The sequence below is a fragment of the Gopherus flavomarginatus genome, chromosome 1, assembly GCF_025201925.1.
Source record: "Gopherus flavomarginatus isolate rGopFla2 chromosome 1, rGopFla2.mat.asm, whole genome shotgun sequence".
Lineage (NCBI taxonomy): Eukaryota > Metazoa > Chordata > Testudines > Testudinidae > Gopherus > Gopherus flavomarginatus.
The window spans coordinates 167,230,021-167,255,491 of NC_066617.1; the positions used below are offsets into that span (position 1 = coordinate 167,230,021).

At 41.0% G+C, this 25,471-nt stretch overlaps 1 protein-coding gene across 1 annotated transcript in view; it reads left to right on the forward strand.

Annotated features, from left to right (window-relative positions):
* The first annotated feature begins 1,529 nt into the window (after positions 1–1,529).
* ADGRG7 (adhesion G protein-coupled receptor G7) overlaps positions 1,530–25,471 on the forward strand; it is a 28,311-nt gene continuing 4,369 nt past the window's right edge. The window contains exons 1-11 of the mRNA XM_050958707.1: positions 1,530–1,605; positions 4,012–4,146; positions 5,035–5,141; positions 5,945–6,063; positions 6,162–6,266; positions 10,236–10,396; positions 16,287–16,439; positions 19,547–19,659; positions 21,580–21,908; positions 23,033–23,114; positions 24,318–24,479. Of these exons, the coding sequence (XP_050814664.1) occupies positions 1,597–1,605; positions 4,012–4,146; positions 5,035–5,141; positions 5,945–6,063; positions 6,162–6,266; positions 10,236–10,396; positions 16,287–16,439; positions 19,547–19,659; positions 21,580–21,908; positions 23,033–23,114; positions 24,318–24,479 (1,475 nt within the window). The 5' untranslated portion in view covers positions 1,530–1,596. The remainder of the gene's footprint in view (positions 1,606–4,011; positions 4,147–5,034; positions 5,142–5,944; positions 6,064–6,161; positions 6,267–10,235; positions 10,397–16,286; positions 16,440–19,546; positions 19,660–21,579; positions 21,909–23,032; positions 23,115–24,317; positions 24,480–25,471) is intronic.

The window sequence follows — 25,471 nt, forward strand, 5'->3', positions numbered from 1 at the left end:
TTTATCTAACATGGCTTTGTTAGCTATTTATAAGGAATGGCCCTAATTACTACTTTATATACTTTTCTAATATGTCTTTAAAGGTTGAATTTGGGTCATTTAGCCTGCTAGTTGCTTAACCCTTTCTGGCTCAGTGTCACAAAAAGACACTACCTCACCCATTTTGTCTCTGTAATTGTCCCTTTAAGGCACTAGTTTTCAACTTTTTGTCATTTGTGGACCTCTACAAATTTTGAATGGAGGTGCAGACCCCTTTGAAAATCTTACAGTTTGCAGACCCGCAGGAGTCCATGGAAGACCACAGGTTGAAAACCACTGCTTTAAGTCACAAGTCTAAAGTTATAATCACCTCCTTTCTAGCTTTATATTTTGTGTTCTTCAAAATTGCTCTACATAATGATAGTATTTAACCTGAATGTATTTTGTTCCCTACATAGCTAATTTCTGTGAAAATAGTACTTACGTAGTCAACTCTTCAGAAAAGGTTACTTTTACAAGAATTGTAGTAGACAGATTTGGCTATTCTGCAGAAAAATGTGAAAACTTCACTGTAAACGGTAGGTGTTTCTTTCCTCTCCCCTCCTTCCCCCTTGGACCCCCCCCTCAAAATGAATTTAAGGCTGGTGAAAGATGTCAGCTTATCAGACCAGGAGATGGAAGTCCTCTATTTAACCCCTGAACAGATACAGCCCTCCCACACTGCGCTGCTACTATGTTTTGATGCTGATCTCTATGAAGGTAAAGAGGTAATTTAGTCTCCATATGTCAATGTAAATAAATACAATTTTCTCTTCATGTCCTTGGTCTCCAAGGTGGCCAGCAAAAATGCTAGTCCTGAATGGTGAGTTTTGTGAGTGGGATACCTGGACACTTGGAACTGGACTGAGATCACTAACTAATATCACATAAGCCACTGAGGTGGTAATTAAGTCAGTTACTACTGTGCAGAGAATTAATTTAATTGCACCATATGACAGAGAAATGTTTCAGGAAAAGTTATTAAAATATCATCCATTTATTCTGATTGGATTGTGGGTATTTTGTAAGTAAAAAACAGGAGTAGGAAATGGGTCAGTTGAATATTATATAACACAGTGAGTTTACACTATATACGTCTGATGATCTGTAGGACATCTCTTTGTTCCGTAATATTTATATTGTTACTGCCTCCACTATATTTCTGCTGGTAACCCGTGACAAATTTTCAAACCTATTGTGGGCGGGGGAGTGGGGAATTACCTGCTTAAGGGGTAGGATTCTACAACCCTTACTTATGTAACTAATCCTTCCCTTATTTACATGAATAAACCCAATGACCTCAGTAGCATTACTTGTTTGAATATTGGTTACATATATGAGTGAGAGTTACTGGATCAGGCCCTGAGAAGAAAATAATTTAAAAAATCATAAGGGTTAACGGGGACCTGCAAAGCATGCTGACATCATATGACTGTGAAAGGACTTTTTTTTTTGTTTTGTTTTTTTTAAATTAAAGCTGGTACTCCAAAAGCAAGCCGGCAGTGCTTCAAAATAGGAAGAATACCTACTCTACATGATGTGACGTTTGTGAACTGCAGTATAAACCTGAAAGCCCTAATGGATGAGGTAATCCTGTCATTTAATATGTCATTTAAAGGGTTGCTACAACTACAGTGAAGGGGGGCTATAATGACCTTCATGATCTGAGTTTGGGATACAGATTCCAAATGCGGAGTGGGTTGAAACAGAAACGGGCTAAAATCCCCAGTACATTCTGGCTGCTTTCCTCTTCCCTAGCCAAGTGAGCATTTTCCCACTGTTTAAGAACTAAACTTTTTATTGCTGTAAAATGGTATGTCACAGATTTATAAAGATAGGTTCATGAGAAAATAGGATAAAGAACAGATTTGTCTTCACCAATAAAACTGATATAAAATATAATGAAGCTTTCAAACTGTTCCAGGCCATCAGCTATGATTCCATATTACAATACAGCTGCACATACAGAAAAGAAATAAAGGTGGGATTTTCAAAAGCACTCACTTTTGGCCTGTGACTTCCCATTTGATTTGAGTGGGAGCAGAGTTCAATGCTGAACCCTTGAAAACTCCACCCTAAAATAAATTGGGAGAAAAGAGAGGAGAAGCAAGTTTACACATTGTCCCCTAGGTTCTCTCTTATGTGGGCGTTCCAAAGTATAGGGTTTTTTTTTGCTAATTATTTTAAAACTCATGAGCCTGCAAACTTTTATGCCTTCTTAGAGTGTAGCTGTAGCTACTTTAAACCCCAGTTTAAAACAAAACCAAACAAAAAAGCTACAGTCCATGTAACTAGCAAAAGATGTGCCAATTCTTCATCATATTTATTTGCTCCCACGTACTGTCACCAACTCTGTCCTTGTTCTGTTTGCATCTTTAGATCGTGAGCCTGTCAGGGCAGGGTTTGTCTCTCTTTTTCTGTACGGTGCCAGACTGGGGCCTTGGGGAGCTACCATAATATAAATATTTACTACTACTACTAATAGTAATAACATAGGCTCTGTATTTGTGTTTTCTGTTTAAATTGTTGTCCACAATACTTTTTTAACTTTTGAAGTTAGACTGCCAACCTAGTGAATTTTAAAGAAAACTCAGCATTTTTCAATTACAAATGATGATGGAGAATTTGGGAAAGCTATATCTGCAGTGATCAGGCCCCTAACCCAGACCGCTTCTTCTGTGCTCTCAATGCTCAGGACTCTGAAAAAAATCAGGTTCAAGTTGGGAGCCCCACATTGGTGGATATTTCTGACCTTAATCTTTGTGTTTCAGTACCCCATCTGTAACATGGGGATAATTTGAAAATAAACTAAGGATTTTGAAGCACTCAGATATAACAGCGATAGGTACCATGAGAAATTAACACTATATCCAGGCCAGGGTTTAAATAGTGTGCAGTAAATAAGGCATATGGGCACATGAATCCAATTATCCAGGTCAGCATTAAGCTGTCATAACTTTGAGATCATCCTTCCTTCCATCAGTCTCCTGCCTCCTTCACCACACCGTTTCCAACTTTTGCAACAAATGAAGCAGGGGTCCTGCAGACAACAGTCTCATTTACTACATAAACCTGACTCACCCCCAGAGAAGGTCCAGCCCCTGAATGAGGCAGGGGTCCTGTGGCAAAAATAGTATGTGATCATGTAATTAAAGACTATAACACAATGCATACGTATACAGGGGTGGGAGCGGGGGTGCAAATTAAGGTTGCATGGGCAATGTTAATTCTAACATTTTCTATTTGATTGCTAATTTTGCAACCTTAATAATGTTCTTTTAAGATAGTATTTGTATGTAATATGCACATAATGCATCACCTGTAGTTACTAGTGCACAACTTCACTGCTCTGCAGGCTGCAAACCCACCTCTATATCTCAGAGTTTCACTCAAGCTTTATCATTTAAAGATTTATCAGTCATACTAGAACTACTTAGAGAAGGACTAGGCTACTCTAGTATGGCGTTTCCTTTGTTCTTCTGGTGGCTTTTTAAAGTAATTTCAAAACTAATTCTGTTTATGTAGCACACATTGTGAGTGGAAGGGGCTACAGAAGTCCATGGATTCAGAAGCTCAGGATAGGTCTACAATGATAAAAAAAACCCCACAAGTTCTCAGAACCTGGGCTCTAGCCCAAGTCCAAACATCTACCCGGTAGCTCCACAGCCAAATCCGCACCCACCCACCTCAAGTCAGCTAACCCAGGCCAGCCTTGGGTCTTTTATTGCAGTGTAAACGTACCCTTAGTCATCTAGACAATATTTTATTGTATTTCTATGAGTGGGAGAAGTGATTGTGTATAGTGGGCCAAATTCTCTACATGCTGTTGTAAGCTGGCACAGATCTATTGAGTTAATAGGAGCTGTGTCAGTTTATAGCAGCAAATAATTTGGCTGTGAACCTGCTATTCTTTTATTTCATTAGAGAATGGGTATACAATTGGCCACTGTTTTCTCTCATATTTTCTTTTGTAATATACCATTTTTCTAACAGTTACGCAGTACAGATAACATTTCGTCCATTGCCAGTAATACCCAGATCCTTACTTCTGTGCCGGAGAAACTGACCACTGAGAACATCTCTACTGCTGCTGATATTGCAGACCAGATTCTGAAAAATTATTCTAAGGTGAGATTCACCAAGACTAAAAAAGTATTTTGTTTTATGGCTTAATGAGATATAGCAGGATGTTTGGGACACTTTTCCTTGCCTCACAGAAAATCAGTCTTTTCAGTTTCACTTAATAAAAAACAGCAACAAAACCCAAGTGTCTAATCTAGTTGCAATACATTGAACTATTAAACAGTGGATCTGAGTTCAGATCTCAAGCATCTTAGTGGAGTGTCCCTATCTCAGTTTCTGGGACAACATGGAGGATTCACCTCTATCAGTCACTTTATATTTTGTGCATTTGAAATTCAAATATTGGCATCAACTGAACCTGACATACTACATTAACCTTATTTTTTTGCCTATCTACATTTGAATAATGTGAAGTGCCTATGCATCTGTTGGCTCAAAGCCTTTTTTTCCACTAATAGCTCATTTTTATTTTAAATTTTTATTTAATAGGTTTATTATGGTAGTCCCTAACTGCCAACCAAGAGTGGGGTCCCATTGTGCTAGGCACTGGACAAGCCAGAGTAGTAAATGGTCCCAGTCCTGAAGAGATTACCATCTAAATAGACAGGATAGACACAACACACAAGGTGGGGAAGGGGTATAACATATAAGCAAAATGTCACTACAAGTTATGTTAGTTCCACATTATGAGTTTGTTTGTTTGTTTGTTTGTTGTTTTGGGGGAATTTATTTAGGAGAGGATCATCTAAATGGAAAGAAAAGAGAAGGGATGGAAGGCGAGGCAGACAGGGCTGGGGAGAAGAGGGTTACTTATTCTATTTCCTTTTGATTAAGGCAAGTGTTAACAAACTATTCTATCACAATACAGCATATTAAAAGAAGTGAGTTCGTATACCATTCCTACTGAATATTTCCCTCTTTTCTGTTTGTCAGGAAGCTACTGCTACAATGGCTGCAGTGGCTACAATTAGCCAACTTTTGGATGCCAGAGTGAGTGAATTCAACTTTACAGACAAGGACTTTACTAATATTACAGAAAGGTAATTACAATTTCTGTTTCTATTAAATTTGGTAAAACTAAACATGTCTGTCCATTTAAGATTAAAAATGGAACACAGTGGGACAAATTAATCTCCAGGGTAACTCCACTGATTCAGAAGTTACCCCAGAGATGAATGAAGTTTGCCCAGTTTTCCTAATCTGGAGATAGTGAGGTCTAGAGTTGGGGATGACAAGTCAGGTTACCTGCATTCAGTTCCCAGCTTTACCACTGATTTGCTTTGTCACCTTGGGCCAGTCAATTAACCAGTGCCTCGCTTTCCCTGTCTGTATAATGGGAATAGGAGTTCTTACCCTACCTCCTGGGGTGATGTGAAGCTTAATGAATATTAATAAACACATAGAGGTTCTTGTATGAAAGGAATCATAGAAGTGTGAAGTATTATTATTACTAGTAGGATATCCAGAGAATGGAAAAGGAGAGTTACTAGCATGCTAGTAAACTATCTCCTTAAAGGAGCAGGTTCCTGAACACATTAATACACTTAGGAAAAAATCTCCCAGTTATCTAACCAACTATTAAATTGTAGCAATATTCTAGATTTTCCCCCTTGATGCGTAAAAGGCCAAATCCTAGTTTCACTGAAGTCAAAGGTAAATCTCCTGTTGACTTCAACAGTAATGGGATTTGGCCCTTAGAATAATAGATTTTTGGCCAAATTCTACCCCGTCCTACACTCTATGGAACAAATTTGAAGTCACTGAGGGAGGGCAGACATTAGTTCTATATTCTGATATACTTTACAGTGATAAGACATTTACACCATTCCTTACTTCAATGCAGCCTCACACAGACACTGGAAAATTTCTCTTTGGATGGCTCTGCTATTCAGCCCAATATTGCAGTTCAGAACATTTCATTGAAGTCAAATTCAACTACAGCTTTTTTCTCTGCACAGACAGGTAAATTATTTGCTTTGTGGGAATAATAAGGACAATGAACAAATTTTTACAAATTCTGACAATTTGTACAAATTCTTTGGTGATTTTTGCCTACACAGTATCAGGAAGATTACAGTCTGAAAATATTCAGGTATCTGAAAATGACTTTAACATTACCAGCAATACAGAAGTTAAAATACAGATCAGCATTACAAAAAACAACAGTAAGTACACTCTTCTCTTCCCCAAAAACTGGTGCTGGGCAAATTCTGCACAAAAGTGTTCTCACAGTCCTTTGACTTAAATCTATGAAAATATGTCGTTTTTATGTACATATATTAGGGCACATATCATAGAACAAGAAGTGTACATGACAAAGGTAACTGTGTGACCTTATTTGTGAATCACTGCTGACTTATCTGTAACATGGCCTGAGTTGTTTTTATATTATAACTGTAATGAATGTGTGGTTACAGAGCTACAGTCTCCAAAGTGAATCACGAAATGACACATCTCCATTAGAGGTTGGACTAAAAATTTCTACTCCAAAACTATACACTACTACCGTGTAAGCTTACAAAGAAAATCTCTTTTGACTATCAAAGGATAGAGGTATTTTTCCTCTTTATATGCCAGCTGCTAGCAACCTACACACAACAGAGCAGCTCTGAATCATTCCTGTAGTATAGGGTAGTGGTGCAAACAAGCAGACAATAAATATAAAATTACATCCAAACACTACGTTAAATGAATATTAACGCTGCAAAGTTGAGCACTCAAAGGTCAACTATGCAACCTTAATTTAGCCTTTTTGTGTGTATGCATTAGGATATAGTCTATGATTGTGGTATATCATACTATTTTTTCCACAGGACTTCTGCTTCATTCAGTACGTGGGATGGACCGCGCTCACCGAATGAGCAGCCATTCAATATTTTGTTTTTTCCTCATTATTCAACATGTGTGGTCTGATGCCTTATTTACTACACACTATTATGCAAACCTTTCTCTGAGTAGTAATTTCCTTATGGGTTTTTTTATGATACCAGTCACGATGGTATCTGCGCACTTGAGAAATACTACTTTACTTTCACAATATGCCTGTGAGGTAAAGGGCTATTCTTATCCCCAATTTACAGATGGGGAATCGAGGCACAGAGAGATTACCGTCAAAATTCCACTCATTTTTGGTGCCCAATTTTTGGTGCATGGGACCTGATTTTTCAGAGTAAATTGTGTAATATAGCACTTCGTAGTTCAAAGCACAGTGTCGATTAATTTAATTTGCAGCTCTGAGTCCTCAGCACTTCTGCAAATCGGACCCCAGGATCTCAACTTGAGCACCAGAAAAAGAGGAACACGCAATTGGCTAAGCAGAAAAAATACCATTTTCTGAACTCTTTATATATAATATATTTGGCATATTAGGCCAAATTGTGCAATTGATATTTAATGCAGTATGATTAATAGAACAGTCTTCACTCCACCCCAAAAGTGTTCAGGATATTTATATACCCCCACCCCCCAAAAAAATTAATTACCTTTAAAACATCCAAAATGCTTCAAGAACTATTTGAGAAGTTTTGCAAATATGCAGTAGGTGATTGGTAGATACAGATAACTACCAGTAATTATTTTCTGCTACAGATAAGTAATTAATTTCTGACATGAGGGAGTCTCTAACTTCAGTTTGTCACTAGTCTGATTCTTTATTAAATTATAAGAAAACTTGTTAAATTTTAAAGAGGTCATTTTGTTTTTGGTGTACTGCATCTTTAAATATTGAGTAGTCTGCTTGTCTGTTGCAGGGACAGTGGCCACTTTATGTTTCATTAAACTGGGAGTGATCCCTATATTTAGGTTGCCTAACATTTTCCTTTATAAAATTCCTTAAGACCTCTTTTTTAAAAACAAGTTCTAACACCTCAATTGTTTGCAGCAGGCTTCTGAAATATGGCAATGGGAAATGCCTGGAACTAGAGAGAAATGTCTTTTCTTATTCCTGTGAAAATCTGTTCACGTTTTGCTGAGGTACACATGTTTGAAAACTGACTCTTCCCTTATGTTCCTCAGGGAAATTATGACAACTTGCCAAAATAATGGTGACATGAACATTCTAAAGTGCTAGGCCTCTGCTGCTACCAAAGCATCAGCATTAGCACACACATGCAGTACGTGGGAACATCTGGGCGGTGCTGAAGCAGCTGTAATATGGGAGAGGCAGCCTATTCCCTCCCCTGGGGATTTACATAGGTAATAGCAATAGAAGGTTGTTTTAGCCTGGTAGCTCCAACGGTGTAGAAGTCTGTGCTGTGGTACAGGACAGTCAAGTTTCAAATGATGCATGATTGTCGCAGTCGCACATAAAAGCTGGTGTTTTGTTTCAAAGTCAAGCACTCAAACGTTAGGAAATGCCAGATAGACAATTTCCTGTGTAACCTTAATTTTTAATTCTGTGCATATTTATTATGGTACAAACTTTAATTTCATTATTACAATTTGATTAGTTTCATGATTAATTTCATAATTGCAAACCATTTTTTTCCACAGGACGCCTGCCTCATTCAGCAAACAGGGAGGATGCACAAAAGGACAATATTAAAGTTGTCTTTATCAAACATAAATCTGGCATTTCCTAATTTTCAAGTGCTTGACTTTGTAACCTAAATAATAACATTCTTTTAACTGTTCTTAATGTAATTTCAGTTGCAGAATGTTACAGATTGAGCTACTGTGTTCTCCTTCACATGCAGACTTTATATTTGTTCTCTCTTTCCTTGTTGTTTTCCTTTATCTGAATAAAATCATCTAGGCTAAAAAAAATACAACTTCTGCTCTTTTTGTGGTGGAAGAAAACAATAAACCCTGGAGAACTGGTTAAGATAGCTACTGTCTTTCCTCATCTTCATTACAAGTATACAGTTTTTTAAAAATAATTCCATTCTTGGAAGTTATTTTCACTGATGTCTATCTGTCTCTTAACTCCTGTAATGTCATGTCTGCTTATTGCTTATTCATTGATTTGATAGTAGTAAAAGGTGCTGTACGAATAATTAAATACACTGGAAGGCCCTAAACCAGGGTGATCTAATTGCTCTGTAGCTCTTATTATTATTTTCACAGTCTCATTCACCGTAAGAGAGACGATTCTGCAGTTCTGCTCCACCTTCTGCATCCTAAAGGAGATGCAGTCTGCAGACTGATATTTTAGCGTTTTCCTCTTTGTTTGCAATATTTTTCTCTATTTTTGTCAATATTATGACTTTAATTTGTTGTTTAGGTTAATACATTATAAAAAGCCTTTTTAAAGTAGTTTTTTGTATGTAATTTCCTAGGTTTTCTTAAATTGAAAAAGTAAATACAAATTCTGCTATGTGCAACTGTAAAAACCCCCACCCTGAGCCTTCTGCACTGCAGCACAGATTGCAACAGGAGTTCTTGAGGTACAGGTTTAACTATATTAGCTGGCAGAAAGAGAAGGCTGTTATCCCAGAGGGGCAGGATGGACCACTGGGTGAATGTGCTGTATTGGGAGCAGAGGGATGGAGCTCAGCCTTGCTTAGCTCTTGGGTGAGCACCTGCTCCATGAGGTATCTCCAGAAGATGGGAATACGCTGCTGGGGCCAGATGCTGTGCAAAGAAGGTGTATGTTGGGGGCAGAGCCATCTATGCCAGTTCCTGTCCCATGTAGTGCATGACCCACTGAGGCCATGTGCTTGGTCTGAGGGAAAGAGGCCAGGATCTCTTCTGCCCCATCCCTATAGCTGCTCTGGCAGCTTTCACGTATTCCCAGCACTGTGTCTGATTCTATTGCTGTGTCTTTGTCATCGTTGTGAACCTGGCAATTGGGAATGTTCATGCATGGAGTTATTTCTTGCAGACTGCCAAAATTGCTCTAGGGCATGCACCTCTGAGAAAGGAAACAGTGATTTTTTTTTTAACAGTTAATGTCTCAGCAAAAGCTGACTAGAATCTCATGGGACGGAGGAAAAGGTACTTCCATAGCTCAAAGGGTTTCCCTGACTAATATTAAGGGATGCTGTGTATAATGGAGGTTTAAGAGCTTCTCAAAGGATCTTTTACAATGGAAGTGTTAGGCAAGCTAAATATAGGAGTTGCTATCAGCTCCTCCTATAATAATCTGTTCCATTAGTATCTATGACCTACATCTCTTTTCTCTTTGCCCAATGTAGGTTCACCTGGAAATGGAAGTATTGGCTTTGTTTTGTATCAGAATGACAAATTTTTTCAATCAGAAAGTTACAAGACTCATTTTAATCATACTAAACAAATTATCTCTGGCTGTGTTGCTAATGCAACAGTCAATGATGTTAAAATAGTCTTCAGCCCAAAGGTGAGTCCTCTTATAAGTAGAATTGAGAGAAAGGGTGTTCTAGAGAATGTTACATAATTGATGCTGCAACAGCAACATTTTCTATTTACCATTTAAATTGCCATAGCACCTACTGGCCACAACCAGATTGGGCCCCCTCGTGGTAGGCAGTATGCAAACATAGTAAATGATGTTCTCTATCCCCTCAACGTCGTAGCTGTATTCATAGAAGGTTTTACAGTTTTTAAAAGGCTCTAGGGCTTTGTTTACCTTTATTCTTTTTTTGTCTTCAAAAGGACAACATAATTCTATCATGATTCAGTTATTGGCTTTGGAGGGAAGCCACGCAGACAGAAGATGACTTGTCTACACTTAAAAGTTCAGCTGCTTTAACTATGCTAGTATAGTTAAAACGGCAAAGCTGAGTAATGTATACTGATATAAAAGTGCTTATACTGGCATAGCCTTTTCCAGTTAGGTAAAGTGAAATAAACTATACTTGTATAAAATGCCTTACACTGGTGGTGTTGGTAGTCCGTCAGTAACAATGATGATGATGTTACAAATCTCATCTCTGGCTATGCATATGACTGTGAAGTCCGAACCCGATGCAGAGAATCAGCTGCACTGAGGGTATGGGAAGGCCGTACCCATGACGTTTGATGATGCAGCTCTATGGCACCTTTCACATGCAGCCTGGAGATGATCGTGTCAATCCCTCTTGAAATTGTTGCATGCTGATCTTGTCAGAGACCGCCAGCGAGTCCTGTTCTGAGTCATTTGCTCAAGTTCTTTGGGGCTAATGCCAGCCCACTGGAGACTGCTCTTCAGGCTGTCTTTGAAGCACTTGTACAGATGACCCTTCTTTCTTTTGCCTTGTCTCAGCTCCTCATACAAGATTTGTTTTGGGAGGGGGTGGTTTTCCAGTCTGATGAGATGTCCAGTGCACCAAAGTTGCACTCTTAACAACTTTTCCTTGTTGCTTGTTATGTTTGCTCTCTCAAGGACCTTAATATTGGTCACTCTGTCATGCCAGCAAATGCTCGTTATTGAGCGGAGGGAGCGCATATGAAATTGCTCGAGCTGTTTAATATGCCGTCTGTAGAGAGTCCATGTCTCAGAACTGTACAGGAGAGATGTTAGGACCACTACACTATAGAGCTTCGGTTTGGTAGAGATGGATGTTATATTGATTGAGGACTCTTGTTCAAAGTTGGCCAAGGGCTTGGCTAGCTTTACTATTCTAAAGATAATTTCCTTGTCAAGGAAACCATCACTGAAGATGGTACTGCCCAGATACCTGAACTGATCTACATTTTTCAACTTTGTGCCTTGAATGGAGATGGCTGGCACTGGGGCATTGGAATGAGGTGCGTTGGAACAAAACCTCTGTCTTATTGAGACTAATGGTGAGGCCAAAGAGTTGGGATGCTTCAGAAAATCTGTCAGCGATTACCTGAAGGTCATTATGTCTGTGGGCCATCAGGGCAGTTATCTACAAAGAGTGCTTCAATGAGAAGTCTCTCCAATGTCTTGGTCTTAGTGTTTAATCTTCGAAGATCAAAGAGGGAGCCATTGAGTCGGTAGCGGATGTATATCCCCTGAGCCAAGTCCTTTGTGGCATGGCAGAGGATGCAAGTAAAGTACAAGGTGAATGCAGCCTTGCTTTACTACATTTGAGATTTTGAATGTGTCAGAAGAGTCATCATTGGAGAGCACTTTCCCTATCATGTGGTCATGGAACTGGTCCTTCTTGGGCAGCCCAGTTTATGCAGAAAAGCTCATAGACCCTCTCTGACCATATCAAAGGCTTTAGTCAAGTCGATGAAGACTGCATACAGGTCCATGTTCTGCTCTGAACATTTTTCCTGGGCCTGCCTTACAACAAAAATAAGTCCATAGAGCTATGACCAGGTCTAAAACCATACTGCACTTATGGCAAATTCTCCTGAGATATATTTGCAAAGAGTCTCTTCAGTAGAATGCGAGCAACTATTTGCCTTGCTGTACAGAAGAGAGTAATGCCTTTGTAGTTTCCACAGTCAGCTTTGCTGCCTTTGTTTTTGAACAGTGATACAATGGTAGTATCCTTGAAGTCTTGTGGCATTTCTTCTTCCTCCTAGATAATGCTTAAGATGTTCTGGAGCACCTCGATAGCCTTTGGGTCTGCTGCTTTGTACAGTTCTGTTGGGATTCCATCCTTTTTGGATGCTTTCCCAGAGTTTAGTTGTTTAATGGCTTTTGTGACTTATTCAACAGACAGAGAGCAGTCTAGGTCCTCTTAGATATGTTTCTCAGGTAGCTGAACAGGGGCACATTGATAAGCTGTGTATACTAGCATAACTGCATCTACACTCAGCTTTTACTGGCATCACTATGTTAGCAAAAAAATCACATCCTTAACTGACATAGTTCTGCTGGTAAAACTCCGTAAGTATAGACCAGAGCCTAAATCAGAAATTTGAGAGGGACAAAACTAGTCATTTCCCTACAGGAAATATAATAAGAATATAATAAATTCTGGGAACAGGAAAAGGATAACATACCAAATGTAGCCCAACATGCCTATTTGCTTTTGGGTGTTACCTGAATTCTACTTGCTTTTTTTTACCACAGCCCTTAAACTCTGCCTTCTTCAGAGATAACTCCAGGTGCCTCTTGAAATAGCTGCATGTTTTGCCTCAATTGTCTTCTCCCCAAACTTGTTCCATATGTTTATTACCTCTTGCATGCAGTCGTCTGTGTGAATTTCCTATTTGATCATGATTTCTGAATTTTCAGATTGCATTGTCACACTATCTGGAGTGGCTCAGGACCATGAGTGCCTACCTCAGGGCAGACATGCCAAATTGGTGGTGTGTTCTGTACTTAAACTTCACCAACCCAGTACCAAATGTGAACTTCCAAAGTACTACAATAGTCTTCTAGTGGAGTCACAAAAAGTCCCTATAGACACTCCAATCTATCTTGCCACCCAGGCAAGCTAGACTATGTGATAAATGGTTGCTTACACCGAAAATCACAAAACACCAGGTTCCACTCAGTCCCCAGAGACCAGTCTCTCACTCAGGTCGATTTGCATCCTAGATCTCATACCAAAGACAAGACTGGTAGCCAATTCTATAGTAAACTAACTAAAGTCTTATTAGCTAGGAAAAACAAATAAGAGTTATTGAGACGTTAAAGCAGGTAAAATATACGTATAGATGAGTCACAGTTTATACCAGGGATCTCAAACACGTGGCATGAGGTTATTTGCTGCGGCCCGCGAGCTCCTCCAACCTTCCCCTAGCGTTTACCTAGAGCGGCTCTGGCCTCGTGTGCACCAGGGGCAGGGCAGACTCCCTGCCTGCCTGCCCTGCCCCCTCGCTGCTCCAGGAAGTGGAAAGAACATGGGGGAAGAGAGGCAAAGGGGTGTGTGTTGATGTTGCTTCAGGCACCGCCCCCAGCAGCTCCCATTGGCTGTGGTTCCCTGTTCCTGGCCAATGGGAGATGCTGGGAGTGGTGCCTGAAGCAGGAGCAACACACACGCCTGTGCCCTTGCTCATTCATGTTCCAGCTGCTTCCCGGAGCGGAGCTGTGCGGGAGCAGGGCAGGCAGGCAGGCAGGGAGCCTGCCCTGCCAGTGCATGCCGGGCGAGAGCCCGCCCCCTGAGCCCCTCCTGTAGTCGAACCCCCTGGCCTGAGCCCTTTGCCCCACCCTGCACCCCAACCCCCTGCCACACCCCTCCTGCACCTCAACCCACTGTCCTGAGCCCCTTGCTGCACCCTTCACCCCTTCTGCACCCCAGCCCCCTGCCCTGACCCCCTGCCTCCCCCCTCCTGCACCCTGCACCCCAACTCACTGCCCTGAGCCCCCTGCTGCACCCCCCTGCACCCTGATCCTCTGCTCTGACCCCCTGCCAGACCCCTCATCCCTCCTGCACCCCACACCCCAACTCCCTGCCCTGAGTCCCTGCCACACTCCACACCCCTCCTGGACCCCCTGGGTGCAGGGAGGGGGGGATTGGGGGTGGGGATTTCGAAGAAGGGGTTGGAATGGTGCAGGGAAGGGGTGAGAAGAGGTGGGGCAGGGGCAGGGCCTCATGGAAGGGGTGGAGTGGGGGCGGGGCGGAGGGCAGCAGTGGAGAAGTGTCAGTGATGCGGCCCTCAGGCCAATGTACTAGTCCTCATGTGGCCCTTGTGGTCATTTGAGTTTGAGACACCTGGTTTATACTTCCAAATACTAGCAGAGATGTAGTAATCTGCCAGTTTCCCTAAAGTATCTCAGGGCTACCCAGGGTAACTCTGGGGATCTTTGTCTTCTCATTCAGTTATTCTGCCCTGTTAGAATCCAAATAGTCCAGAGATGAAGAATTCTTCTTTCTGTCCATACTTATGTCTTCTTCTCACAGAAAACAAGCTGACAGGGTCCTTACCCACATGGGCTCTTTCTTTGACTGGCTGAGAGAGAGGAATGCATTTAGAGTCTTTGATCTCTGGTCATCATACACAATGACCACTTGTCTACAAATGCACAGAAATTAGTGATTTCCAGTTAAAGTTCTTTATTTGCATTACACAAGGCTTCTTCAATGTAAATGTTTGGTATTACATTATAACAGAATACAAAACAGTGAAAAAATGCATGCAGCATCCCATTAGTTTTCATGAAGTTTAAACACCAAATGCATTCCTATAGATTTAATAATCACTTTGATTTATACTAAAACACAAGTGAATTGGCCTGGCATCCAGCTATGCATTTTAAGCATTCAGTAAGGCCTGGGATGCTGGCGTGAGCTGGCACCTCGTCTGGCAACATCACATGCATTTTTTTCTGGAAGGTATCATTTGGCCTCTTCCTACAAGCCTTTCTTATCATGTGGCTAAGATTTGGAGGATCAAACCCATTAATGTGATGGATCAAGTTTCACTATGAATTATGATAAAACTGGGTGGATTGGAAAATAAGTATCACTCATACTGATTACAGTGAATTAAGCCCTATCTTTAATTTCAGTTTTTTTGCAATACAGCTGCATAATACTTTATTTCATGTGAGCATTTCAATTCCTCTGTATATATTTGAAGTCCATCTATCATACACAAATAATGCAAAGGGCTGTTTTAATTGCAAATTTCTACAGATGTTATGAAAATGTAAAATTGCATGCTTTGTTTATTAAAAGTATTAAACAGTCATATTTGGAGGAGAGGAGTAGGATTGCCAGTGGAATGCAGAAGTTTCTACCTCTTGGTTATAGTGCAAACTCAATTCACTTTGGCAGCATTTGAGTATTACTATTATCTGATGATTGCTGTTTGGCATATGTGAAACAAGCTGGCCTCTGTCCAATTCCCACTGGACATGTGTTTCTATCATAATTACCAAAACAATTTCAGCAAATTGGCAGCTTGTTGGCAGTCTCAACAATGATGTAAATGTAGGGTGACCAGACGTCCCGATAAAATTGGGACGTCCTGATATTTAGGTGTTTGTCCCATGTCCTGATCAATGTTTGGTCGTGACACAATTTGTCCCGATATTTTGCTCTGCCGGCAGCACAGTTTTTTTTTTTTCCCTCTCTGCTGGCAGCACTCGGCCTTTTTTTTTCTTTTCCGCCGGCAGGACCCTCCCTCCCTCATGTGTCCCGATATTTCCTTCCTCTCATCTGGTCACCCTATGTAAATGGAGACTGAACTATCCTCTTACCCCTCAAATGGAAAGTTGAGGTGTATTGTCAGTTCATGAGGCCTAATTGTCTTCAACATAAGATCTCCCACAAAATTGATGGGAAACTCTGCAAGTGTTTCAGTATATGTGTCAGCTCTCCCTTCAGAAAGAACAGTCTTTGCCAAACACAGTTTCATTGGTGTATCTTTGCAAAGTATTTGTTACCAGTTTTTCTTCTTGTATTCCCGATCCACAGTACAATAAATCGGAAATTCTGCTGCATGATTATGCATGTGTCTTTTGGGATTACAATGCAAATGACTGGGACACAAAAGGCTGCACAAAAGAAGGAAACAAATCAGAATTGAGATGCAGGTGTAATCACACTACTAGTTTTGCTGTATTAATGGTAGGACATTGTTTTTTAAAAGCAAATCATTTGTCTTTTCTTCTCTGTTGTTGGTGGCTTTATAATAGCAGAACCTAAGTATATGCCTGTTCCAAACATACAGGACGATGCAGTCCCTGCCCCCAAAGAACTAATAATCTAAGAGGAGCAACAGAAGAGTGGGGGAGAGACAAAGAAAACCATACAATCAAGATTTTTAAAAGATCACCTGTCCCCAATTTTTCCTTTATGTAGACATTACTAGTTGACCAATTTCTTATAGGTATCATGGGAGAAGTGACGCTTGAGAGAGCATAGGGATTGACATATCAGACTAGTGTTTCACCTAGTCCAGTATCTTGTTCCTGACAGTGGCCAATACCAGATGAAAGGGAGGTGCATGAAAATTTTTAGTTGACAATTACAGAATAACCTGCCATAAGGGAAATTTCTTCCTAACCACTTTTAGTTAAGTATCAGAGGGGTAACCATGTTAGTCTGGATCTGTAAAAGCAGCAAAGAGTCCTGTGGCACCTTATAGACTAACAGACGTATTGGGGCATGAGCTTTCATGGGTGAATACCCACTTCGTCGGATGCATCCGACGTGTGTATTCACCCACACAAGCTCATGCTGTAATACAGGGGTAGGCAACATATGGCACACGTGCCAAAGGCGGCACATGAGTTGATTGTCAGTGGCACTCACACTGCCCGGGTCCTGGCCACCGGTCCGGGGGACTCTGCATTTTAATTTAATTTTAAATTAAGCTTCCTAAACATTTTAGAAACCTTATTTACTTTACATACAACAATAGTTTAGTTATATATTATAGACTTATAGAAAGAGACCGTCTAAAATGTTAAAATGTATTACTGGCACGCGAAACCTTAAATTAGAGTGAATAAATGAAGACCCGGCACACCACTTCTGAAAGGTTGCCGACCTCTGCTCTAATACGTCAGTTAGTCTATAAGGTGCCACCAGACTCTTTGCTGCTTTTACACTTTTAGTTAGAGGCTGGATAATGTCCTGAGGCATGAAGGTTTATATCCCTTCTAAAAAATAAAAAATAAAAAAAAAATCCAACCTTATATAACTGAATTTTCTCATTACCCATATAAATGTCTAACCCTTTGGGGAAGTTTACTAAGCTCTTAGCCTTGGTTATATCTAGTATTAATGAGTTCAATAGCTTTATTTTTTTGTGGTAAAAATATTTTATTCATTTTAAATTTGTTGCCTCTTAGTTTCATGGAATGTCCCTTTGTTTTAATAACTAGAGAGTAATTAGGAATTAATGGCTTCTCTATGTCATTCATTATTCTGTATATCTCTGTCATATCTTCTCTAAACAAAAGAGTTCCAGGGTGAAATCCTAGCCTCATAGAAGTCAATAATGGGAGTTTTACGATCAGCTTTAAACAAGGCCAGGATTTTACCCCGAATTTTTTTAATCTTTCTTCATAGGCAAGTCTTTCCATGCCTCTAATACTTTTCATCACCCATCGCTCAATTGCCTTTATGTACTATATCCTTTCTGGGATAAGATGACCAGAAATTAAAACTGTTTTGCCCTTCAGGGTGTAACTTTGAATTATGTAATGGCATTATAATATTTTCAATGTTATCTGTACCCAGGCCTGCCGATGCAGGAGGGAAAGGGGCAATTGCCCAGGGGTCCAGGTGATTTAAAAGGACCCAGGGGCCCCCGGCAGCGCAGCAGGACTAAGGCAGGCTTCCTGCCCACCCTTGCTCCATGCCATGGCTGCTCCTGGAAGCAGCCAGCATGTCTCTGCAGCCCCTGGGGAGGGGGCCTCTGTGTGATGCTCTTGCTCTGAGTACCAGCTCCACAGCTCCCATTGCTGGAGGGGTGGTGCCTGCAGGCAGTGGTGTGCGGAAGCCCTCTTGGCCCCCCGCCTAGGAGCCACTGCCAGAGGGGTGAGCTGGTACCCCCTGATCCTTTCCTTCACCCCAACCCATTGCCCCAGCCTTGAGCAGACAGCATGCACCCCCCCCGGCACCCAAACTCCCTCTCAAAGCCCACCCCAGCACTCCCCACACTCAAACTCCTTTCCAGAGCCTGTCCCCTCTCCCTCACCCAAACTCCCTCCCAGAGCCCACTCCCTGCACTCCCTCTCGGACCCAAACTCCTTCCCAGAGCCTGTCCCCTCTCCCTCACCCAAACTCCCTCTCAGATCTCACACCCGACACCTCCTCCCACACCCAAACTCCCTCCGAGAGCCTGCATCCCACACCCTCTCCTGCACCCCAGCCCTCTGCCCCAGCTTTGTGAAAGTGAGGATGGGCAACAGCGAGTGATGGAAGGAGGGGGGATGGAGTGAGCAGGGGGCAGGGCCTCACAGAAGGGGTGGGATGGGGCGTGGTCTCAGGGAAGGGGCAGGACAGGGGCGGGCAAAGGTGTTTGGATTTGCACGATTAGATTGTTGGCACCCCTACCAGGTGGGCATGTGGAAGTCCTGGCTGTACCAGAAGAGCACACCCAGCAGTGCAGCCAGCAGCTTGCTGGGCACCAGTCAGCACAGGCATAGCACCACCCAAATGTCAGGCAGACCGTGTCCACACGGGTGCAGCTTGTGTATGCGTGGGGACCCATTGACTGTTCTGCCCCGGGGCCCAGAACTGCTGTCGGCAGGCCTGTCTGAACCAGACATTATATATGCTAACATTTTGTTTGCTGCTTTTACTGTAACCATACAGAGGACAGGTTTTGATTTGCTGTCCATAATCTTGCCCAGATTTTTCCCCCTACAGGTCACAATTAATTTAGAATCCAGAATTGTATATGAGTAATTCAAATTACTCAAATAAGTAATTCAAGATATATTACATTTCTTAACAATGAATTTCATCTGCCATTGCGTTATACATTCACTTAGTATTGTTAGGTCCCTCTGAAGTTCTGGAAAAACTTCTCCGGTTTTGACTAATTTTGTGTGACCTGCAAATTTTGGCAGTAGCTAGTAGTAGCCATAACATTAGAAAACCACTATTATTCCCATGTCCAATCATCCACATACATTTTAGAGAGAAAATTATCTCCCCCACAATATGCACACCCAACTAGCTGAATAACTTATTTATAATCAATAAAAATTATTTTCTAGAGCTTCAAGATCAATTACAAATACGCAAAACCTCTAGAGATTGTCTCAGACATTGGTAGTGGATTCTCCATTGCTGGTCTGGTTATTACCATTCTATTTCAAATTCTCACCAGGTAAGAGAAAAGACATAAAATAGTCATTATCTGCAAAAATATTTTTATGCTTATTTAACATTATGCCACTCTGAATATGGCCTGAAAAAAAGTCACTTTATAAAATAGATAGATACTCTTAATACCTTACTATTGCACAGTATCAACAATATGTTAAATATGTTGTAACTCTAAGGACAGGGGCGGCTCCAGGCCCCAGCATGCCAAGTGCATGCCTGGGGCCGCAAGCCACTGGGGGCGCTCTGCCGGTTGCCACGAGGGCAGCAGGCAGGCTGCCTTCGGCGGCTTGCCTGCAGAGGGTCCGCTGGTCCCGTGGCTTCAGTGGACCTCCTGCAGGAGGGAGGTCCACCGAAGCCGCGGGACCAGCAGACCCTCCGCAGGCAAGCCGCCGAAGGCAACCTGCCTGCTGTGCTTGGGGCAGCAAAATGCCTAGAGCCGCCCCTGACTAAGGACCACTATTGTCTAGCGGTTACAGCAAAGGACTGGAAGTCAGGAGGCTTGGGTTGTCCTTTCTGTGCCACTCTCTTGCTGTGTGACCTTCATCAAATCACGTAACCTTTCTCTGCTGTGGTTTCCTTTTTTAAAATCTGAGGATAACAATGCAGTAAAATTAATTACAAAAAGTCATTATGACAATTTATATTTGAAAATACTTTAGATTCAAAGAGAAGTCGCACCACAGAGTTCTGAAGAGTATCTCACAGCCCAATCTGTGAGGTACTGAGCCCTTCCTATGAGATACTGAGTACTACCAACCCGCTTTGACTAACAAAAATTTACCCTAAGGTGCCAATCCTTCAAAGGGCTCCACAGAAGCAGGCTCTGTCAGTAGGAGTCCATTTGGATTCTATGTAGTTTTGACTAATTTTACTTAATTATTTTTAAGACAATCAAAAGTAACAAATAACATTTCATTGTATAGACAATAGTATGATAGATACAGAGACTGATGCAGGATAGAAATTTGTATTAGGAAAGATTGTTCTACGGGATTAAAAAGACTGAGAGACAATGCTAGAAGCTTCTGGTTTTAAGGTATCACTGCATTCAGGAGATAATATTTTCAAAACTTTAGTCTTAACACTCAAGTCCATAGGGGCCAAATTCTGAAGTCCTTACTCAATGCAAAACTCTCATTGACTTCCCTAGAACTTTTGCCTGATTAAAGACTAAGTAAAGATCTCAGGTTTTGACCCAATGTGTTTTGATACATGATGGAATGATGTATTTTGCTCTAAATGTGCAACGGCTTCTGTAAAACTCCCCTGAGACATCAATGTATTAGTTAATATCATGTGATCTTTTCTCAGGCAATAGCCAAACTCCAACTCACATAATGGCAGCTATCTTACGTTAATGACAAAGTCTGTTTCTGGGAGTTGTTCTGATCTTCATTACACTGGTGTAGTTCAGGTGTAATTCCACTAAAGTCAATGGAGTTATACCCATGCTAGGAAGGAGAGAGTTTTTCACATGCATTTGTAAAATATGTTGATGTGCCCAGCTCCTTGGACCTCTAAGAGTGTTTAGAAATATTTCTGTTACACTGTTTTCTCCCTCTTACACTGAGACTAACCAGCCTGGAAAACAGCAGAAAAGTAAGGAAATGTGTCCCAAATATTGTTCTAAGGGCCCAGTCCTGCAAGGTATTGAGTGCCCTCAGTTCTCTCTGAAGTCAAGGTGAATTTGATAGATAGATGTGAAAATAAAAGTCATGTAGAACTCTTTGCCAAATGTTCATTGCCTTTTTTTGGCTTTGTAAATCTCAGTCAATCCAAGGTTTGTATTAAAAAAACGTTGCACACCCCCAGCTGACTTCTAACATGTTAAGAGATGCAGGAAAGGGGGAAATGTATCATAATTTCTTTTCTTGCTTTGCTACTTTTTTCTCAAATATGTATGGTGCTTACCAACCAATAGGAAAACACGAAAATTCTCAGTTACCTGGATGTTGGTGAATCTCTGCACATCAATGCTGATTTTCAACATCATCTTCATCTCTGGAATTGACAATCCAAATGCCAAGAATAACGTTGCTGTTTCCACCAACAACACTTTACTGGACTCAGATCGGGTAGATCCTCCTGAAAATGCCTCGTGTACGGCTGTGGCTGTCTTGCTGCACTATTTCTTGTTGGCAACATTTATGTGGACAGCGCTCAATTCTGCACATTTGTACTTATTGCTGCTTAAAACCCTGAGGCCCATTCCTGGACACTTCACTTTAATCATGTCCATAATTGGATGGGGTAAGAATTAGAATCTCATATGCAGAGGGCTTTTCAAAATATAAGTAGTGCATTAAGTGTAAGCTTTAAACATACTAATCCAATAGACAGAAAATGAAATACAGTCAGTTTCTTTGGGTCAGTTATGTGGTTTAACAGGTAGCCTACAGTTACTTTTTATGTCCTTTTACTGATTCACCTGCAGTTTAGCAGCTCAGTCTGCTATCACTGCATTAACATGGAGATCAGTAGAATTATAGGATATACATGGCATGTTCATTGTCAGAGCAACTCCCGTCTGCTGCATGCAATAAGAATTTTGGCAATAGTTAAGGGCTTCAAAAATATTTTATCACCTGAAACAAAATTGTTTCTGATAAATGATTGCATACTTGGAGGCAAATTCTGCCCTTGGAAGAGTATGTGAGATTCCCATTGATTTCAAGAGGAGCCATTCATCCATCCAAAAGCAAAAATTGGCTTGTTTTATTTATTATGTACTACTTCGTAATAAACATTTAGCACATCTTCAGAGCATAGCAATAAGCAGCAATGCTGCAAGATTAAGGGGAACTACTGGGAGAACCGAGGGAGGCAGCGGGTACCCACTTAATAAGAAAGAAGTCTCTCGGACTCAGCTTCATTCAGTACAGTATTCTAATAAAGTGTGCATGAATATCTTAGTTGTCTGCCTCAGTGAGTATGCAGCTGATGTGGGATACAGCTTTCTTCTGGTATCTACTAAATAGTTCTGGACAGTGAAAAGGGGCTAAGATTGCACAGTTGCTGTAAGAGAGCCAACTGCAGCACAGCAGAGGAGTTTGCTTTGCTGCCAGGATGTGGGGAGCCTCTAGAAGGCATGCTCAGGAACTAATGCTCCACAGGTAAACTCAGTAAGGTTTGGCTCTGAGCTTCCCATAGATAACTTCCCTACTCAATCCCAAATCCTGCCTTTTCCTCAAAGCCACTATTGCCCCTTAACTGAGTGCAGGACAGATAGAAAATGGGCCTTAACAAGACTTGAGGGTTTTAGCAGGTAAGTTTCCCCCTTATTTGGGTATTTCTGCAAAAGGGGGTGATTTAGACCTAGGTAATTAAACAATACGCTACTGATATCTCTCTCTCTCTCTCTTTATGTCTATTAGGAGTGCCTGCTGTAGTGGTTGCTATAACACTTGGAGCTACCTACAGACAGGGCAAGCAATTAAACTACCGACAGGAAGAGTTGTAAGTAAATGAATGATTACACCACTTGTTTTATTGTATCTTTAATGCGCAGTAGTATTAATGCTACCCTGGATTTACTACGGTAGTAACTGTAACTAATTAATGAATCCAGTCCTGAACCTCTTAGTCCTTACCTAAGCAAAACTTTGTTAAACTCAGCTGGAGTTTTGCCTAAGTAAGGACCTGTGCTTTGGTCCTTTGTTCACAAATGCTGATTAAGGCACTGGCCAAAATTTGCCTTGAATGCTCATGCACAACTCCTCATTGACTTCAGTGGCAACTGTGCAGCTCTCAGGCCCTTTGAAATTCAGGCCACTTATTTAGGTGCCTAAATAGGGATTTAAGTGCTTAAATTTAGGCATGTACGTTTTAAAATGTTGGCCTACATCACTAATGTCCATGATTACCCTATATTATTTGGTATTTGCTTTCTCTATGACTGCAGCCACACCATAACAGGCTGTCTTATAAAATATGCTGGGCAGGGCACGGTCTGTGGTTGGTTCTAGTGGACCGTAAGGATGTAATCAGAGGTAGATGCTTTCAAGCGAGATGTAAAAACAAAACCCTTTTCATCTGGTCATTAAATATCCCATGGCGCTTTTCTCAAGATTTAGGGAGTATTAATATTCTTATTTGAGATTGTTAAACAAAAACAGGAGAGTTACATTGTAACCTCCTCCTCCCTTCCTTGACCCCACTTATCTGTTTCAACTGCTGCCCCTTTCATCTTGCAATGAACATAGATTGTAAACTTTCTGGGGCAGGGACTGTCTTTATACTACATGTATGTACAATCCAAAGTACAATGGGGCTCTCTGATCCTTGATTGAGGGTTCTAGGCTCTATTCTAATCAGACAGAATAATAAATAATAATATTAATAATAAAATAAACTCCCATGTCCTGGTCAGATTCCTATTTGGATAATTACATTCTATCTCCCCCAAATTCTCCTGTGCAGTTTCAGTTTGCTAACATATTCTTCACATCTCCTGGGGAGAAAAAAAATTAAAAATAGCTTTATTAGTGCTGAATATCTACAGTGCCCCATTCTAGATATGGCTGCATTTCACTAGTGGGTGAGTGATGTCTATAAAGTCCTCTGGGATCCTTCAGGGTGAAAGGTGGTGTATTATGTTATGGTTATGCATTCCTAATATGTCTGCCAAATCTGCTGAAATGGTCTCTCTTTATGTTTAAGTTGCTGGCTTGCAGTCCTGGATGACAAAGGGGAAGTGAGCATAAAAAAGCCCATGATAGGGGCATTCCTTTTGGTAGTGGCAGTCATCCTTCTGTTTAACATTATCATCTTTGTCAAGATCACTGTCGTTGTTATGTGGAAGGAGAACACAAATCTGACAAGGTGAGAGGGTGGAAGAGAACTCAGAGCATTTAGAATATTAATATGTTTTCTCTCATATGACATGGACTCAAACGTTTGACAGAAGGCTCTTTCATTTAAAAAAAGGATATTTTCAAAGAAACTAGAATATCACAGAGTGCAATAGTCCTCACTATCTCATTGACTTAACATAGTGGGCCAAATTCTGCTCTGTGTTACACTGGTACAAGCTGAGAGAAGAATTTGGCCCTGTCTCTCTTTTGGCAGCAGTAGACTTTGCCCTTGGAAAATCTGATTCTTGGTCTCAAGTGTTACCTGCTGTCTTTCATAATTGTTCTTCCCCTTTTAAAAAATGTTCACTGATGATTTTGGGCATGACTTTCCTCTTTTACAGCCCTTTTCCTTCAATGTTAATGAGGCTGAAATGTTCAAACTTGGGTAGGGTGACCAGATGTCCCGATTTTATAGGGACAGTTCCGATTTTGGGTCTTTTTCTTATATAGGCTCCTATTACCCCTCACCCCTGTCCTGATTTTTCACACTTGCTATCTGGTCACCCTAAACTTGTGTTGCAAAAGTTAGGCACTTTAACATGTTTTGGGCCCAATTCTCCTCAAAGTGCACTGGGCCTGATCCAAAGGGAGCCATTTCATTGACTTCAGTGGGTTTTGGATCATCCTTTAAACTAGTTTTATATGAGTGTTACTTCACTGACCTCAATGGATTAATTCCTGATTTACATCATTATAAGTGGGAAAAGAATCAAAGCCACTGTCACAGCCCATTGGGAATTATGGGTGCTTATCACTCCAGGAGTCAAAAATCAGGCCACTTATTTAGAAGTCTAAAAATGTCTGATTTTACATAGCCAGATTTCAATATGTTGACTGTAATAGATAATGCTGAATTTGGATGTCACTGTTATTCTCATGTCAAATGATGTTATATTGGAAAGTCAGATTCACAGTTACTAGAGGAGAATATGCATTTATGTCAGTTTGAAAGAGAACTGT